The 13465-nt window shown below is 42.7% G+C and overlaps 1 protein-coding gene across 6 annotated transcripts in view; it reads left to right on the forward strand.

The window, feature by feature from the left end:
* Positions 1–13465, forward strand: part of FBXW10B (F-box and WD repeat domain containing 10B) — a 42637-nt gene that overhangs the window by 7490 nt on the left and 21682 nt on the right. For all 6 annotated transcript variants that reach the window (XM_050763391.1, XM_050763395.1, XM_050763397.1 and 3 more), the window contains 3 exons: positions 4226–4335; positions 6501–6701; positions 12324–12445. In XM_050763391.1, coding sequence (XP_050619348.1) covers positions 4226–4335; positions 6501–6701; positions 12324–12445 — 433 coding nt within the window. The remainder of the gene's footprint in view (positions 1–4225; positions 4336–6500; positions 6702–12323; positions 12446–13465) is intronic.

Below are 13465 nucleotides of genomic sequence, written 5' to 3' on the forward strand. Positions count from 1 at the left end.
ACTTCCAGGTTCATTCTGGCTCTAGGATGGAAGGAGAGAGTTAATTAAATGTAGCCCTCTCCACTAGTTCGTGGGCAACAATGAAGAGTGAACGGAAGACTCTTCGAGCTCTTTGCTTTGCCTATCAAGGCATGGTTGATATTCCTAAAACCATTAGATTTCTGCCCCCTCTTCCCTGCTTAAAGTCCATTTTGAAGTCTATTCGATTGGCCCCAAAAGGATAGTTAATAAGGGATGGTTTGACTGCCGCTTCCCAGAAGCAAGCTATGTTAAATTAGAATTTGAGAAACAGAAGCATCCAGAGAGAGCATCTAGTTCATATGACCTGGAGGGACCAGGCAGGTGACACAAAGGAGGAGGCGGGTGGTGTGGGCAGTAGCAGACGGTGTGGCTGTCATGGGCTGGACAGTTCACCTGCATCTGAAGGGCCAGCTGCTGCTCAGTTCTGGCTAATTATTGTCTTGAGGCCCCTGACCTGTTAGACCATCTAAGCCTTAGAAGATAGAAATCTGACATATTATGTGAAATCTCTTGCTTTTATTAAATGCTGGCAACCAGTTAAAAGCAGTTTTAAAAACTACATGTGCCAAAGAAAACACATTTCTGGGCCGGGTGCTGTGGCTCACGCTTGTAATCCCAGCACTTTGGGAGGCCGAGGTGGGCGGATCACAAGATCAAGAGTTTGAGACCAGCCTGGCCAACATAGTGAAACCCCGTTTCTACTAAAAATTACAAAACATTAGCCGGGCTTGGTGGCAGGCGCCTGTAGTCCCAGCTACTTGGGAGACTGAGGCAGGAGAATGGCATGAACGAGGGAGGTGGAGCTTGCAGTGAGCTGAGATCGCGCCACTGCACTCCAGCCTGGACGACAGAGTGAGATTCTGTCTCAAAAAAAAAAGGAAAACACATTTCTGGATTTCATTTGACCTGCAGTTATTCATTTCTGAGCTGGTCCCTTCACCCATTTTGTAGATAAAGAAACTGAGGCGCAGAGAAGTCAAGCTCTCCCAGCCAGCTGAGTCAAAGAGGCATTAATTTGAACATGGACCTGCTTTTGTTTTCAAGTCTGTTGCTCTTTTATGTATAACACAAACAACACCCTTCTTCCTTGGGTGATGCAGTCAGTAATGGCCCAACAGAAAGACTACCCAGCCAGTGTTTGACATTCTAGGAATGTATTGACAGAATTGGAGCACCGTCATCTCAGATGAACACCGTCACTTTAAGTTCCAGGTCCCTTTCTAGTCTCATGCGTTTCAAGGAAATCACTTCTCTTCTAACTACAAGCAGCCAGAAAGAGCAGACAGTAAAACACAGATAAGACATCTCGGGCACAGAGGGAGGTGGGGGGAAGGTCTCTTGGGTAACTGCCGGACTTCACCCTCATACAATGGGCCCCAGTAAAACAGTGGGCCATAATAAGCACATTCCTTTCCCTTCAAGTGCACTAAGATAGGGAAGCTAAATCAGACTCGGGGGGTATGTCCGCAGCTGCAGAAAGATGTATGGGGACAGACACACAACTCTCCCTCCCAGATAAGCACAACAAAGAGACACAAAAGCAGTCCGAACATCTGATAAACTCTCCCACCCTGAATCCTTAGAAACTCTTAGTCTCTAAGAGAGTGTGGCTTCTGACCTAACTCGCTCAGAATTCCCTCCCAGATTTGAAATAAACCTGTTGACTGTCAAGCCACCCTTCGTGTTTCTCTCCTCTTTCTTTAATTCTTACATGTATAGTTTAAGAAAAGGGGCCAGGTGCAGTGACTCATGCCTGTAATCCCAGCACTTTGGGAGGCTGAGACAGGCCGATCACCTGAGGTCAGAAGTTCAAGACCAGCCTGGCCAACATGATGAAACCCTGTCTCTACTAAAAATATAAAAAATTAGCCAGGCATGGTGGTACATGCCTGTAATCCCAGCCACTTGGGAGGCTGAGACAGGAGAATCGCTTGTACTCAGGAGACGGAGGTTGCAGTGAACTGAGATTGTGCCACTGTACCCCAGCCTGGGCAAGACAGCGAGACTCCATCTCAAAAAAAAAAAAAAAAAAAAAAAAACACAGAGAGAGAGAGAAAAGGGAGAGAAGCAGGTGAAGCAGCATGGAGAACACATTAATAGCAAGACTAAGCAGTTATAGAGTCTTCTAGGAAAAGTGGAGGTGAGTGCTTCTCAGGGTGGTGAGTAATAGCATGAGTGTAAACTGTGTGCCAGGCACAATGCTTGTAGCTCTGCATGCAGCATTTACTTGACTTTACCATAGATCGAGGAGATGTCGTTGTTCCCAGCTTATGGATGTGGAAATGAAGGATATGCTGTGAGAAACTGCCCAAGGTCTCATAGCTGGGCAGTAGCAGAGCTGGAATTTAAACTCAGGTCTTTTCCCTCCCAATGACTCCACCTTGTGGCTTCTTGGGCTCACGAAACTTAGGAGATGAGCAAAGGCCAATGAATTCCCCCTGGGTTGGGAGAATCCAGGGCAGCATCATTTAATTCAGGCTGGGATATGGAAAGCTCCCTGGACCCTGGAGGGGAGGCAGGTTGGCAGATTCTTCCGGGCAGAAACTTCTTGGTGGACATTGCTACATGGTTAAAGATTAAGGAGAGGGAGCAGAGGAAAGAGGGCATCTGAGGAAGAGTCTAAAGGCATGGAGCAGAAGGCTAAGGTTTGGAAGGAGACTTCAGAGATGTCCCCAAGAGGACTCTCAGGTGCAAACATGATGCTGTGTTCTTCTTTGCCTTCAAGATAAATATATTCTGCTTTTTCTTTCCTGCTAGTCTAATGGGACTGTAATTTCTGGATATTTGAGGATAGAATATGGCAGGGAATATAAATGGAACTGAGAATCTACTTCAGTCATCTATGCCAGAATTTAGCATGTCTGGAATGCCATACCTGCTCAGAAGGTATGTGATAGAGGAAGAAAGGAGGGAGTAAGAATGAAGGCAGGCAGGAAGGAAATAAAAGAAAGACTGGGAAGCAAACAAAAGCACCCCTGTCAAGACTTGATAAAATTGATTTCCTTTCCCTGAGTCCCAGATACCTTATCTGTAAAATAATGAGAACATTTTGTGGGGCAAGTGATCTACCTTGTAAGGCAGCTGCAAGGACAAATGAAGGTTGCAGATGTATGAAAACTTTGAAATGCAAATGCAGGTGGGGCGTGGTGGCTCAAGCCTGTAATCCTCGCACTTTGGGAGGCCGAGGCAGGCAGACCACCTGAGGTCAGGAGTTCGAGACCAGCCTGGCCAACATGGTGAAACCCCGTCTCTACTAAAAATACAAAAACTAGCCAGGCGTGATGGCGCATGCCTGTAATCCCCCCTCCTTAGCAGGTTGAGGCAGGAGAATTGCTTGAACCCGGGAGGCAGAAGTTGCAGTGAGCCAAGATCGCGCCATTGCACTCCAGCCTGGGTGAGAAAAGCAAAACTGTCTTAAAAAAAAAAATGCGGCCAGGCATGGTGGCTCACGCCTGTAATCCCAGCACTTTGGGAGGCCAAGGCGGGCAGATCACAAGGTCAAGAGATCGAGACCATCCTGGCCAACATGGTGAAACCCTGTCTCTACTGAAAATACAAAAATTAGCTGGGCATGGTGGCGCATGCTTGTAGTCCCAGCTACTCTGGAGGCTCAGGCAGGAGAATCGCTTGAATCCAGGAGGTGGAGGTTGCAGTGAGCTGAGATCGCACCACTGCATTCCAGCCTGGCGACACAGAGAGACTCCGTCTAAAAAAAAAAAAAAAAAAAAAAAAGCACATGCATAGCATGTATAGCAGTAATTTCACATGTGGCTTAAAATCCCTGAGTGTGCTTTGTACTATCAGGTAGATGTAATATACACATGACATTCCGACTTCTGTGAAATGGTCAGTCAAAGGGCACCTGTGACTTTACGTTGTAAGGATACCCTTTGTGAGCTCATTTTTGAAAAAGTTGTGTTATTGGTGACATTTGGAATTTAGCCTTGAAAGTTCATGGAATCAGGGCACATGGAAAATCAAAGAGGTGAAACAAAAATTAAGAACCTTGACCCAACACTTTTTAACTCACGGTTTCCTTTGGTGCTTGCTCACCGGCTGCTCCCTTCTCTGCAGAGAAGCAGCCTCAGCCTTCAGAGGAAGAATCTGTGAGCCCTGTGCCCTTGCCAGGGAGACCCTAGGGGCTCTGGGACTGTGGGTATTTGAAGTTACCACTGAGATTTAACTTCAAATATTCCCTTGTTAGAATGAGTACAACCTGTGGACTGCATACCAGAACCAGGAAACGCAGCAGGTCCTAATGGAGGAGAGAAATATTTTCTGTGGAACCTACAATGTTCGCATTCTCTCTGACACGTAGGTACTGGGTTCAGAATCTGGGTCTCTAGGGACGCTTGAGTTATCCATACTGACACTTGGGATTTCCCTGACCTTTGTGTACATGGAAAGGCAAGCTCTCCTCACCTCAAGCTCCAGCCCTAAACTTGCACGTGATCTCATGAAGACAATAGCTGCTTCATTTTGCACCATTCTTGGCAGTGGGTAAAGGATATTTTCCCTTTATAAATTTTGGGTATGCTGACCAACAACCTTTTGCACAAGTCACACATAAAATCTTTATTTTTTGAAATCTCTTTATTTTGTTATATTAATTTTAGAAACAATATACAGTTATTGGAAAAAGTCTTCTAAATGCCAGAAAATGTATAGAGAAAGGCAAAGTTTTCCTGTAGTCTATCACCTAGCAATAACCACCATTAATATTGATGTCTAGCCTTCTAGAATTCTTTTCTTTGCATACTTAGCACAAATTTAAATAGCGGTGGTGTTATATTACACATATTTCTGTAACCCAGCCTAGCAAAGTACTATAGATATCTTCCCATGGTAAATATGACAGTCGTATTTATAATTGCATACTCTGACATCATTTCAATATGCCGAGAGAAGAAGGTTCTTTAATAATCAACTTTCTGCCATATTTGGGCCTAGGACTTCACTTTATATTCACAAGGTTTTGCAAAGTCCACCTCTACTTTATTTTTGGCCATGAATCTTATTAACAAATTGCATCTTGACAATAGAACAGTCAGTATGAGGAAGACGGAGAAGATAAGATGGGGAAAGGCAAAGTCAAGTTTTTATGGATAGTATGGTGATAACTGTTCTTTAGAAGAGATGGTGACTCGTTGAACTCTAGCTATGAATAAGGGCAAAAATATCAAGAATTGCTCCTTATAATATATGTGTGTACATATACATATATATACACACACATATACACATATGTACATGTATGTATATTAAAAAGTATATATACACACACATACACATATGTACATGTATATATATAAAAAAAGTATATATACACACACACACATATATATATTTTAAAGAACAGTTATCACCATACTATCTGTATTTCTTTTTTCAGAGTGAACCTCATTCTGTCGTCCAGGCTGGCGTGCAGTGGTGCAATCTTGGTTCATTTTAACCTCCACCTCCTGCGCTCAAGCGATTCTTCTGCCTTAGTCTCCCAAGTAGCTAGGACTATAGGCACATGCCACCACGCCTGGCTAATTTCTGAATTTTTTTGTAGAGATGGGGTTTCATTCTCTGGTTAGGTTGGCCTCAAAGCTCCTCGTATACATCCCTGTTTGTTGGAATGATCCTTCTCTACTCTGCAGTCCTAGTGTCATTAATAATAGTGTCCCCAGTTTGGGTGTGGTGGATCATGCCTGTAATCCCAGAACTTTGGGAGGCTGAAGTAGGAGAATTGCTTGAGGCCAAGAGTTGGAGTTTACAGGGAGTTATTATTGCGCCCCTGTACTCCAGCCTGGGTGACAGAGCAAGACCTTGTCTCTAAAAATAAATAAATAGTGTCCCCTTTCACAATAAAAATCTCTCAGTTTGGACAATACATTATTTGGTCATCCTGTTCATACTTTACCTATTTGCTAATAATCCTGTGATTGAAACATTATTTCAACTCACCTAGTTTTATGGGACAATAAGCTCATTATAAGTAAGGTCCTTATCTGATAATTCTTTATATTTCCTGTGATATCTGCTAGCACAGGACTTTGAACCTAACGTATGCTCACTGGATATTGATTAAGGGAAAAAAGAAAAGAAAAGAAATATAGTGTGCAGAGGACTTCCCAACTGTGTTCCTCTGATGTTTTCCAAGAAAAAAGGTTTCCATGATCAGTTAAATTTGGGCAATGCCACATACTCCATTCTCTCTCTCGGGGATTTAGCATACATTTACAGAATTTTTTTAAAAATTGCCTTTTGTCTTTAGTTTTTAAATTTGACAGAAATGGATTTTTGTCATGTATGAGAGTGGGGATCCCTCAGGGCCTGTTAATTCTCGACCTTGCCTTCTGCTGCCTCCCTTGTTGAAAGGCCCTGATTTTTTCTTTACACCACTGCTGTAGGCGAAAGTCAGGGGGCTAAGTCAGTCCCAGGAAGGACACAGACTCTTCTTTCATGGATAATCCTTTTCCCCTGGCACTCAGGTGGGATCAAAAAAGAGTCATCCACTATTCCGGGGGAGATCTGATAGCTGTGTCATCTAATCGAAAGATCCATCTTCTGGACATCATACAAGGAAAAGTGATACCCGTTGAATTCCGAGGCCATGCTGGGAGTGTCCGGGCCCTCTTCCTATGTGAGGAGGAAAATTTTCTCCTAAGCGGGAGCTATGACCTAAGTATCAGGTGAGGAGTCCAAAGGCATCATGATCCCCATCCCACCTAAGGCCTAGAGGCAGCTCATGGAAGAAGTGGGCATGCTTTTTTCTTTTTATATTTAACAGTTATCCTAGAAGATACTGACTTCTAGAATAGCTTCAGCTTATTATTTTGGCAAGGAAAAAGTCAGGAATGTATATAATGCTTAAAATTTGAATGATAGATTTATAACAGTTATCAGATATATTTTCTAATTGATGAGTGCAAGTCAGAAAAATTTTCTTTATTAGCATTCTTAGATGAAGAAATAATTTACCTTTGTTCTTACAGATTCTTTCAGGGACCATGGCTTTTTATGGGTATGAGACAGACTATAGAGGCAAAATAGTGTTTTAAAAATGCATATGTATGTATATTTTTAAATAGTATAACAAACACTCATGCATCCATTACTCAGGCCAAGAAATCAGATATCACCATTTCCTAACCCTCTCACTGTGCCTTTCTCTTCTTGCTTCTTCCTGCCAACCAGAGGTAATGTTATCCTAATTTTATACTAATTATTCCCTTGCATTTCTTTGTCATTTTTGCTTCCTTCTTATATATCTCCAAAAGTATTAATTACTTTTGCCTGTTTTTGAACTCAACATAAAAGGAATCATATTTTTAAAATTTGTTGGTACTTCATTCTTACATGGAACTATATTTTTGAGATTCACCTATATGATGTAGGTGGCAGTAATTAACTTATTTCACTGAGATACAGTATTACATTTTATGATTGTATCATAACTCATGTGTTTGTTTTTCTGTTGGTGGACATTTGCATTCTTTCTAGTTTTTTGTTTGTTTGTTTTTTGAGACGGAATCTCGCCCTGGTCGCCCAGGCTGGAGTGCAGTGGCACGATCTAGGCTCACTGCAAGCTCCGCCTCCCGGGTTCATGCCATTCTCCTGCCTCAGCCTCCCAAGTAGCTGGGACTACAGGCACCTGCCACCACGCACGGCTAATTTTTTTTGTATTTTTTAGTAGAGACGGGGTTTCACCATGTTAACCAGGATGGTCTCGATCTCCTGACTTCGTGATCCACCTGCCTCGGCCTCTCAAAGTGCTGGGATTACAGGCGTGAGCCACCATGCCCGGCTCTTGTTTCTAGTTTTTCATTATTTCACAGAATGCTGCCAGAGACAGGTCTTGGATGTGTCCCCTGATGCCCATGTGCACGAGTGTTTTAAAGGTATATTCTTAGCATGGGAATTTCTAGGAAGGAGTACTAAACTGCTTTCCAATGTGGTTGTATTAATTTACATTCCCATTGGCAGCATATGAGAATATCTCTTATGTATTCTCACAAACACTTAATATTGTCAATCTAACAGTTTTGTCAATCTGATGGATATTAAATAAAACCCACTGTGTTTTATTGGGGTTTAAATTTTAACTTTTCTGATTATTAATGAAGTTGAGCACCTTTTCATATGTGTATTAGGGTCTCCAGAGAAACAGAACCAATAGAATGTATATATACATACGAGATTTATTATAAAGTATTGACTTGTGTGATAAAGGCGGCTGGCAAGTCCAAAATCTGGGGGCTGGAGACCCAGCAGAGCCAACAGTGCAGATGAAGCCCAAAGGCTGTCTGCCAGAGAATTCCCTCTGACCAGGACTATCTATTAACTTTGTTCACAGTATCTACATGAATTTTGTTGAACAAAAATTCTCAATATGGGCCGGGCGTGATAGCTCACGCCTGTAATCCCAGCACTTTGGGAGGCCCAGGCGGGCGGATCATCTGAGGTCGGGAGTTTGAGACCAGCTTGACCAACATGGAGAAACCCCATCTCTTCTAAAAATACAAAATTAGCCGGGCATGGTGGCACATGTCTGTAATCCCAGCTACTCAGGAAGTCTGAGGCAGGAGAATTGCTTGAACCTGGGAGGTGCCACTGCACTCCAACCTGGGCAACAAGAGCGAAACTCGGTCTCAAAAAAAAAAAAAAAAAAAAAAACAATATGAATGTAATAAAACATCAGTTTATCAGGGTTTTTTCCCCTTCATTTTTGTGATTCTTCCCTCTTCCGGGTCACAGAGATATTTTCTAATATTTTCTTTTACCAACATTACGGTTTTATCTTTTGCATTCAGTTTTTTAATCTATTTGCAATTCAACCTTATATGTGGCGTTAGGTAGGGTTTCCATTTCATTTATTTGTATTTAAATAAAGTCAGCAGTCTCTCCCCGACAGCAACTACTATATAACCTGCCACTTCCTCCACTGATTTGTGGTGCTATCTTTATCACATGGAAATTTCCCGTATGTGCATGAGAATGTCCCGGAGCTCTCTGATCTAGTCCATTGTCTGTTTTTCTGTTTTTAATCAAAATCCCCCTTCTTGAAAATTGTTTGTTTTATTTTTAGGTATGCATTTAGAGAATGTTTTAAAATGTGATGGGGAGGGAAATTCTACTTTTCACTTTTCTTTCTTTTTTTTTTTTTTTTTTTTGAGACGGAGTCTAGCTGTGTCACCCAGGCTGGAGTGCAGTGGCGCCATCTCGGCTCACTGCAAGCTCCGCCTCCTGGGTTCACGCCATTCTCCTGCCTCAGCCTCCTGAGTAGCTGCGACTACAGGCACCCACCACCACGCCCGGCTGATTTCTTGTATTTTTAGTAGAGACAGGGTTTCACCGTGCTAGCCAGGATGGCTCAATCTCCTGACCTCGTGATTTGCCTGCCTTGGCCTCCCAGAGTGCTGGGATTACAGGCGTGAGCCACTGCACCCGGTCTCACTTTTCTTTTTTATGTAACAGCTATAGTATGTAAGTTTTGAGTTTTTGGAGTAAGTTGATCAACTTTCAATAAAACCTAATGACTTTTTATTGGGATTGCATTGAATTTATAGATTAGTTTGGTAAACACACTCAATTAAATAATCTGTGTTCTTTCTTAGAGCCTTAAAGTTTTTTTCATAAAAGTCCTGTGTATTTTTACTTAATGCCTGTAAACGTTATAATTTTGTTATTGTTGTGAATGGTATCTTAATTTTGCTTATATTTTCAAATTAGTTATTGCTGGCATAGAGAAATGCAATTGATTTTTGTAAATTGATCTTGTGTGTGGCATCCTTGCCAAACTGTCTTATTAGTTCTAAAAGCATGTCTGTTTAATAATTGGTTTTTCTATGTAGACAATCTTATCAACTGCAAATGACTATATGTATATATTTTGTTGTTGTTGTTGTTGTTTTTTGAGATAAAGTCTCACTCTGTTACCACACTGGAGTGCTGTGGCGCGAGATCTCGGCTCACTGCAACCTCCAACTCCCTGATTCAAACAATTCTCCTGCCTCAGCCTCCCGAGTATCTGGGACTACAGGCACATGCCACCATGCTTGGCTAATTTTTTTTTTGTATTTTAGTAGAGACGGGGGTTTCACTATGTTGGCCAGGATGGTCTCGATCTCCTGACCTCATGATCTGCCCACCTCAGCCTACCAAAGTGCTGGAATTACAGGCATGAGCCACCGTGCCCAGTCAACAATATGTTATCTTCTTTTCTAACGCCTATACCACCTTTTGTTTTTCTTTCCTTCTAACTTTGCCTAGGCCTTCCAGTGCTGTGGCAGGCAGTAGCAGTGAGGTGGGCATCTTCATCTTGTTCCCCTTCTGGAAGGGAATACATCTACAATTTCTCCACTGAGCATAATATTTACTGTTATGACTTTGGCTTATATCTTTTACTAAATCCAGAAAGTTCTTTCTATTCCTATTTTTCTAAAAGTATTTATCAAATACCTTTTCTTGCATAAATTTAGAAAACCAACCTGAAGACATAAACCACCATACTGCTAGAAACAGAAATTCAAAACATGCTTTCTTTCAGAGCACTGTGCCATCATTCAATGCACTGTGGCTGCATTGGAGGCTCTGAGAAACTGGTAAGGCATTGGTAAGGCTGCAAGACCCTTGGGAATATTAGAAGAAAAAGCTGAACATAGTCAAAAAACCCCAAAGACATATTAATCGTTTTTATATGCAAAACCTCACAATAACTCTATGAAGTAAGTGCAAATTTTTTTTTTTTTTTTTTTTTTTGAGACGGAGTGTCGCTCTGTCACCCAGGCTGGAGTGCAGTGGCGTGATCTCGACTTATTGCAAGCTCCACCTCCCGGGTTCATGCCATTCTCCTGCCTCAGCCTCCCGAGTAGCTGGGACTACAGGCACCCACCACCACGCCTGGCTAACTTTTGTATTTTCAGTAGAGACGGGGTTTCACCGTGTTAGCCAGGATGGTCTCGATCTCCTGACCTCGTGATCCACCTGCCTCGGCCTCCCAAAGTGCTGAGATTACAGGCGTGAGCCACTATGCCTGGCTTTATTTTTAATTTTATTTTTATTATTAATATCTTTTTAGACGGAGGCTCGCTCTGTTGCCCAGGCTGGAGTGCAGTGGCCCTATCTCGGCTCACTGCAAGCTCCACCTCCCGGGTTCACGCCATTCTCCTGGGTGAGACTACAGGTGCCACCACCACGCCAGGCTAATGTTTTGTATTTTTAGTAGAGACGGGGTTTCTCCATGTTAGCCAGGATGGTCTCAATCTCCTGACCTCGTGATCTGCTCGCCTTGGCCTCTCAAAGTGCTGGGATTACAGGCGTGAGCCCCCCCGCGTGGCCATTAGTACAGTTATTATCCTCAGTTTACAGATGAAGAAACTGAGGTACGTGGTGGTTCAGTAACTTGCCCAGGATCACACAGCTGGTAAGTGATGGCCCTGGGAATGGACTTCAGGAAGCCTGCTCCAGAACCATTATCTCAGCATTCTGCTTTGTCCTGTCTCAAAAGCAGCCCAGCTGAAGCGGAAGTGCAGTTGAGAGACCTTGGGCACGTGTTCTTAACAAAAAACAGGATAATTCATCTCTGCTCCCATCTATCTCTTAGATATGCTCTATATGTACATACATATTTTGGATCTAAGTGACTGGTAAAGGATTCTGTTGCTCTTGTTTGAAGATCTGCTGTACCACTGAATCAGTGCCATGGATTATAAGGCTGGTGGTCATTCAGGATGCTTCTACCTGAAAACCACCTGACATTGATCAAGCATTTTGTACAAGTTAGTCACTATTCCAGTGTTACCTCCACTGGTGCAGGGTTTCTCAACCTTGGCGCTATTGCCATCTGGGGCTGGGAAATTCTTTACTGTGGGGCCTGCCCTGTGCAATGTAGAATGTTTAGCAGCATCTCTGGATTCGATGCACTAGATACCAGTGTCTCTTCCTTCCCTGCTTGTGACCACCAAAAATATCTCCAGCTATTTCCAAATGGCCCCTGGGGGTATAAGTTACCCAGGGTTGACAATCACTGTATTAGTCCATTTAATTCTTCACAAAAACCCTATGATGTAACTACTCATTATTATTTCCATTTTATCAGTGAAGAAAGGAAACTTACACAGAAATTAACTTCCTCAAAGTTACACCAAATAGGTGCTGCAGCTGGGATTCAAATCCAGGCCCCTGACTCTTAAGCTGAACCATGAGGCTCTGCTGCCTCCCAACTACCTACTTATCTACAGGGATTCTACGCAGTATGATCCTCTGAGCCCTCAGGAGCTCTCACAAACATTCTTTTGGCCTGATTCCTGCAGATACTGGGATCTGAAAAGTGGGGCTTGCACACGAATCTTCAGTGGTCACCAGGGGACTATCACTTGCATAGATTTGTGTAAGAACAGGCTCGTGTCGGGAGGAAAAGATTGCCAGGTAAAAGGTGAGAAAGAAGTGCCTTAAATTTTCTAAGGAGTTTCCTGCAACTTATGGGTTACCAAAATGCTTTGTTTTGTTCATTTCTATAGGCCGGCAGTCATTTATTTCCTTCCTTCCTTCCCTTCCTTCCTTCCTTCCTTCCTTCCTTCCTTCCTTCCTTCCTTCCTTCCTTCCTTCCATCCATCCATCAATCCATCCATTCAACAACTATCTGTAGAATACATACAACAAGCTACACACTGAGGTAGGTGCTGAGGAGAAAAAAAAAGGAATAGGATACGGCCCTTTAGATACAACTTTTTATTTCTTCAAAGGGCTCATAGTCTCCTAATGGAAGCAGATACATAAATATATAGTGGGGAATATAATAAATCCATGAACAACAACAGCTGCCATTTACTGAGTACCAATTTTGTGACAGATGCTTAACATACATTATTTAATCCTCACGAGAGCCCCATTGGTAATTTTATAAATGGGCCAAGATATATACATAAAATATAAGCGAAGGAAAGCACACTTACATAGTTAGGGCTAACCTAGCATAAATGGTTAAGCACATGGCTTCTGGATCCAGACTCCCTAGGTTCAAATCCCGGCTCTGCCACTCACCACCTACATGACTTGAGCAGGCAACCTAACTTCTCTATGCCTCAGTTTCCTCATCTGTGTAGTGGGGAATAATAATAGTACTTTTCTTGTGAAGATGAGCTCATGCATGTCACACACCTTGAGTGGTCGCCGGCTTACTGTTAGCGCCACGTAAGTATCAACTCTGGTTGTTGTTATATTTTGTCTCAGGCCACTTGTCCTGTTGCCTGAGGAAGAAGGTGCTTTTGGGAAGCACCTTTGAAGGAGACTTTAATGTTTTCATTCCTGAATTCATAGAGTTCACTTTTAAGTTCTTTTTTTTTTTTTTTTTTTTTTTTTTGAGACGGAGTCTTGCTCTGTGGCCAGGCTGGAGTGCAGTGGCACGATCTCGGCTTACTGCAACCTCCACCTCCCAGGTTCAAGCGATTCTCCT

Source organism: Macaca thibetana, chromosome 16 (genome assembly GCF_024542745.1).
Source record: "Macaca thibetana thibetana isolate TM-01 chromosome 16, ASM2454274v1, whole genome shotgun sequence".
NCBI lineage: Eukaryota > Metazoa > Chordata > Mammalia > Primates > Cercopithecidae > Macaca > Macaca thibetana.